Consider the following 6,118-nt stretch of genomic DNA (forward strand, 5'->3'; position numbering starts at 1 on the left):
ATTTAAATGGCAGCACATCGTGATCTAAAGGGTTTTATCTGTGTTAATATGGAGCCTTTGTTTCCGCTTCTTAGCAACACACAGACAAGCTGAACACCCAGGTGGCCTTACATCAACTGTACCAGTACGCCAGCAAGTACTACGATGTGGTAAGACCAGTCGTCTGGTTGTTTAATACATCTATATAAATATATAAATAAATATAGCCTATAACTTCATGTCTGTACAGTGGAAATGTTTAAAGGGATAGTTCAACATTTTGGCAAATTGGCACATTGCCATAATCCATATAGTTTTAGGAGTAAATTTGTTACATTTAATTGTTGGTGCAAGCTATTTTTAGAACGGCGGAGCAGAGCCGTGAGCTGCTCAGAGCTACGCTACGGAGGCTCATGGGATTTCTTGGTTTCCCTCATCAAACTCATCAAATACACAATCCAACAACTCCACAACGCTCTGGTGGACAAGTTGTGACCTGCACATTCACCACGCTATGAGATAATAACACAACGTTACCAGACAGAGTTGTTTTAGAGGGAAATTCATGCAAAACCGCTGATGCGCGTTGCCTTCAGGGTCAGTTTTTCATCAAGCAGTTTCTGTATTTCCCTCTAAAACAACTCTGTGTGGTAACGTTGTGTTATTATCTCATAGCGTGGTGAATGTGCAGGTCACAACTTGTCCACCAGAGCGTTGTGGAGTTGTTGGATTGTGTATTTGATGAGTTTGAAACCAAGAAATCCCATGAGCCTCCGTAGCGTAGCTCTGAGCAGCTCGTGGCTCTGCTCCGCCGTTCTAAAAATAGCTTGCACCGACAATTAAAGGTAACAAACCTACTGCTATGACTATAGGGATTATGCCAATGGGCCAATTTGCCAAAAATGTCAGAACTACCCCTTTAAGACTGTGTTCTCTCATCTGTTTTCAGATCATCCAGTCACTGGACGAGGACCCGGCAGCCCAGAATAAACAGCTCACCCTCCGCCTCCAACAGATCGCCGCCGCCCTGGAGAACAAGGTCACTGACCTTTGACCTCTGACCTTGCGGAGGAGGGGGGTCGGGACGCGGCGCTGAAAACGGCTACTAAAACACAGGATGTTGTTGTTTTTTTTCCCATTTAAGGACTCAAAAGGAGGACGACGAGCTTTGCGGACTCTTAACTGAATGTTTGACCCGTGTACGGACTTGAAGAAGTGGGAGGGGCTAGAGTGGAGCCACAGGAAGCTGTTGACCATATATGTACTGAGGAGGTATGGGACTCCAGAGGTGGTTTTTGGACAAAATGATGATGATGAAGTGTGAGATTGTGCTCAGAGTGGTGGGAAGTGAAGAGCTGATATCTGCTGCAGCTGTATGAAGAACTTCCACTTGGCATCCCGAAAAACAAACACCAAGGAAGGAGGGGGGAGGAGAGGGAGAGGTGGGAGCTCTGTGAAAAAAAATCAAAGGGTTATTTTTTATTATAACGGTAGCTAGGGCGCTCGGGTGGTGTAATCCTCGGACCTATAGCTGGACGATGTTTCTGTGTTTGGCTTCTCTTCACCACAAATTTTTTGATTTTATCGCATAGAGACTAAAAGAAAGAAAGAAAGAAAGAAAGAAAGAAAAAGCCACACGAGGAATGAAGATTGAAGATTTTTTGGACAAGTGAAGTGAAAAAAACAAAACAAAAAACATTACCAAGTATTTTCTTTTTCTTTTTTTTTTGCCGTTTAACCCTTTTTTGGAAGTTGGGATTGGAAGTACACAGCTTCTGGGATGCATCGTGACCACTTTTTCAATGTCTATAAACTATAGACTTACGTTGAGTTTGAGTTCCTCTTACTGCTGATCTGAGGTCAGTTTGTCTTGTTTCTGTTCTAAATGGTTATTAAAGAAATCTGATCTCATATCAGCAACAGGTAGCAGTTTCCAATCTTGAAGCGTGAATGTGCTCGGATGGACTCGTTTACCTTACAGCAGGCTCAAATAAAAAAATAATCGACCAATGAAAACCCACTACGGTACAAAACCACTGGCCAATCAGGGCCAACGTCTTGGTTTTCGGTCTTGACGGCACAAGTGAGGGCGGAGAGAGTGAATTCAGGGTACGAAGAGTTATTTAAAACCCAAAAATCAAACCACAACCAACGCTTTTATTGTATCACATCAGATTAGCTGTAGTATATTATACGTTTCTACGCTGATGACACTGTGCTGTAGATTCACGTCGCAGCTGAATAATTTCATGGTGTTTAGTTCGTTTAGTATTATCCTTTGTGTGCAGGCTTTAAGCAGAGGCTTTGCATTTCCATATACAACATGAGATTTGTCTTTTTTAATGGACTGTTACAGATCCACATAGTTGTTTTTTCTTTTTTTTTACTTTCGTCAAGTGTTAATCCGGTGGTCCGCGGTGTCATATGCTGTGCATTAGTGTGTGGTAGGTGAAGACCAGCTTGCTTTTTTTACTTTCTGTGAAAAATCACGACTGCCTAATCATGTGGTCTAAACAGCCAAACACTTAAAGTGAGATTTGTTTTTTGTTTTTATACAAATGTATGATTTAAATTCTTTTGTAATACTCCCTTCATAGATATTGCTGCATTTTTTTTTTCTATTTTTCTGTTATGTCATTAGCACACGTAAGAAGAAATTACTTAAGTGTCTTTTGAAGACAGGGTATATGTGGGAAAAATGCTCAAAATAAATCTGAAATTAAGGTGGTGAAGTGTTCAAATGTATTGAATCCAGTTAATACACACCCTGTTCTCCCATCATGCATTGCTGAGTTGTTAAAAAAATATGCTGTTCATTAATCATTGTTCCCAGGCTGATGCAGTCCGTAAATACGTTTAAAACACGCAGCTGAAAAATATGAATGTCTTCAAATCCTTATCCCTAGGAAGATTTAAAATGTGTAAAACCAAATCAAACAAAAAAATAAAGAACAATACGTTTATTTTTTATTTCAATGTGACGTGAAAATTCACAATTCAGTTATTAAAAACAAATTCCTACTTTTAACAATTCTTATTGAGTTATTTCGGTCATTACACACAGAAGATACATAGATACAATACATATCATTGTGTTTATTGTGATTCGCTTTATTTCTTTTATTTGTTTTCATTTATGTATTTTAAGTCTTCCTTTATAATTGTACGAAAAATGCCTGTGTGCACATAATTTGTTTGCTATAGCACCTGCAGAGACTCCATAGATATGCATGTGCCTCCTTGATGATTGCCTTCTCCTTATTCTTTCCATTAAATGTTTCATTGATGTTCATGACGTTTGTCGAATCAGAAATAGTCTGGATCAGTTTTGTTTCTGGTTTCTTTCCATAAAAGCAGAATGAGTTTTGTTTGTCAACTGTTTCGCTACAGAAATATTGGAGCGAGATAAAGAAATGATACATAAACCATTTGATGTACGTTACAACTCTGCTCTGTAAATGAGTGAACTGTGGACCAAGTTATCAGAACAAGAGTCTTTGGGTGAAAGTACATGATCACTTATCTTCTCCGAAAGCTACGTATTAAAGGGATAGTAGCATTTTTTTTAAAGTGGGGTTGTATGATCTACAAATAGCCCCTAAGTACTTTAATTGCCGTAGAAGACTCTCTGCACTCCTCCCGTTAGCAACGCCAGCCCATAATAGCCCTGCCCAGAGATTTACAACATACATTGTTGTGAATGGACCCAAAGAAACGGCCTATTTTCGTGGCCTAAAAGAGGTTTTACGTGAAAAAAATTACACAGTTCCATTGTTCGCTATAATATAATTTTTTCCAGCCCTTCAAAGTGCAGGAAAAACATTTTTATTTGGACCTAACCAACTCACGCATCCCTCCGCCCAGGGTTAGCGCCCGCCGATCAGCAGTTGGTTAGGTCCAAATAAAAACTGTGTTTTTCCTGCACTTTGAGGGGCTGGAAAAAATTATATTATAGCGAACAATGGAACTGTGTATTCTTTTTTCAGGTAAAACCTCTTTTAGGCCACAAAAATAGGCCGTTTCTTTGGGTCCATTCACAACAATGTATGTTGTAAATCTCTGGGCAGGGCTATTATGGGCTGGCGTTGCTAACGGGAGGAGTGTAGAGAGTCTGCTACTGTAATTAAAGTACTTAGGGGCTATTTGTAGATCATACAACCCCACTTTAAAAAAAATGCTACTATCCCTTTAATCATCGTCACCATAGAAACATTGTGTATCTGCATTATTCTTTGCCTTCTGAGCCCAGATGCCGTGCTTTATGTAGTGCTTGAGTTAATATCAAAGAATAAACATGCAGTTTGTAAGTTGGCTGATGAACCCGTGTCTTTTGAGGAAGTTGCTTTGTGTTTTTGTTTTGAGGTTTTTTTTTTCAGTGAAAGCTGGAGATATTGATTCCTCTGAGCTTTCAAATTCAGATCTTACAAACTGCATCTTTAAATTCTGAAGCAATACGACCTGAAGGCTGGTGCTGTATATTTTTTGTTTTCATGTCTTGAATTTCCTTAAACTGTGGTTGGACTTACTGCAATGTTTGGACCCGAATTTGGCACCACACGACCTCCAGATACAAAGACTGAAATAAACACATTTTAGCCTGTTTTTTATTTTTTATTTTTTATTCTTATTTCTCACAAGCTTTCTTCTGGGGCATTTCTTTCTCAGAAATTTGTTAATGAAAGCCACATCCGTGCCAAATAACTTCAAGTAACTATTGTGTGTGATGTTAGTGCGTGTGTGTGTGTGTAATTTCCAAAGCTTGGACTGACATTTGAGTCGGGTGTTTGATGGGTGTAGCCAGAAACGAGGGGGAACAAACAGTTGTGTATGAAATAATCTGGTGGTAATTTTCTTTTCTTTTTTTTAAATAACAAAAGAAAATGTGGAAATGTGAAACTTTTTGAGAGGTTGTTTTCAATGTCGGCTCAGATGTTCAGATGTCACACAAGAGACCTTGCGCAAAGTTTCACCAGCTTTTCAAAGCAAACTGCCACATTTGTTTTTATTAATGTTTCTAAAGATCTTCGAATCTTTTTTTGAAACGACCTTTCACGTTGTGTTGCTGACCTGAAAGCGCAATCTTTACGCACTCTATATAAATATAGCGTATTAAATGTTTAAATATTAGACACAGATTCATGTTGAGAACAATATTTCACTTCAAAACCAATCCTCCCCCATCACAAGCTTCTTTCTGCCTTCTTTTTGCCACCAGCGAGTGCCTTAAAGAGTAGAACTGGAAGTAGATCTGGAAGGAAAAGCCAAAAGAAAAAAAAAAAGATGTCTAGCAGCACATATAGTAAGCTTTCTGCATGTTTTTTTGGCACTAACTGGAAGTTGGAACATCACAATGGAAAACAAGAGCTGTATGTTAAGTAAGTTGGTTCTGTCAACTGTGTTAAATATTGTTCAAACACTATGATCAACCCTGTCGTTCTGTAATTTCCAAAACAAACTGGATTTGTGTTGTAATTTAATTTCCAGACGCTATTCAATACATTTCTTGCCAGTTTCAGGTGTTTGGGACTATAATACAAGTATAAAATGCAGTTTAAATCTATCATTATGAAGAGAGGGGCAGGAGCTTATTGTTGCACCAGCTGTTAGTAAAATGTTAACTATGGAGTTTCATATTATGAAATTTTGCCAAACTGTTACAATTATTTTTGAATGTACATGAAATACAAAATGTAATCACGTTAACACATCTTACTCTGGTTTGATGGGTGGAGCCTAAAACAGATCATTTTGGAACTCTAAAACTGTCATTTTTGGAAGTAATGCTAGCTAATTCTACAATGGACAGTGTTGCATTTGCTAATTTGTAATTGTACAACTTCATTTGTTAAATCACATGATTAAATTTTTAAAAACAGATTTATGAATAGCTGGTGCAGCCGAGACCACAGTCACCTTGTCTATGTTATGCTAGCTTCTGAAACTCAATGGGTTTGTTCAATTGGAAAAATTAACTTGTTAGCGTTTGACAGATCACAGATCAAGTCCAACAAGTCACATCAACATCTAGGCTGGCAACATATTTTTCTGAAAGGTCTGATTTATTGAACTTAAAACAGCTTGCTAGGCACTAGGCTAGGCTACAGTCTATGTTATTGTTTCAACTTTGTGTAGTTTGTCT

The 6,118-nt window shown here is 38.3% G+C and overlaps 1 protein-coding gene and 1 long non-coding RNA gene across 4 annotated transcripts in view; one reads left to right on the top strand and one right to left on the bottom strand.

The window, feature by feature from the left end:
* The window catches only part of plxnb2a.1 (plexin b2a, tandem duplicate 1), a 238,452-nt gene extending 235,178 nt beyond the window's left edge, over window positions 1-3,274 (top strand). For all 3 annotated transcript variants that reach the window (XM_085769977.1, XM_085769978.1, XM_085769979.1), the window contains 2 exons: window positions 75-149; window positions 929-3,274. In XM_085769977.1, coding sequence (XP_085626103.1) covers window positions 75-149; window positions 929-1,033 — 180 coding nt within the window. In that variant the 3' untranslated portion in view covers window positions 1,034-3,274. The remainder of the gene's footprint in view (window positions 1-74; window positions 150-928) is intronic.
* On the bottom strand, window positions 2,617-5,242 carry LOC146962371 (uncharacterized). Its single transcript, XR_015035151.1, has 2 exons — window positions 4,161-5,242; window positions 2,617-3,514 (listed from the first exon to the last, which is right to left on the bottom strand). It is a non-coding gene; the product is annotated as an uncharacterized LOC146962371 (long non-coding RNA).
* Between the last annotated feature and the right edge of the window lie 876 nt (window positions 5,243-6,118).

Source organism: Trachurus japonicus, chromosome 23 (genome assembly GCF_045865225.1).
Source record: "Trachurus japonicus isolate A0001 chromosome 23, Traja_1.0".
Taxonomy (NCBI): domain Eukaryota; kingdom Metazoa; phylum Chordata; class Actinopteri; order Carangiformes; family Carangidae; genus Trachurus; species Trachurus japonicus.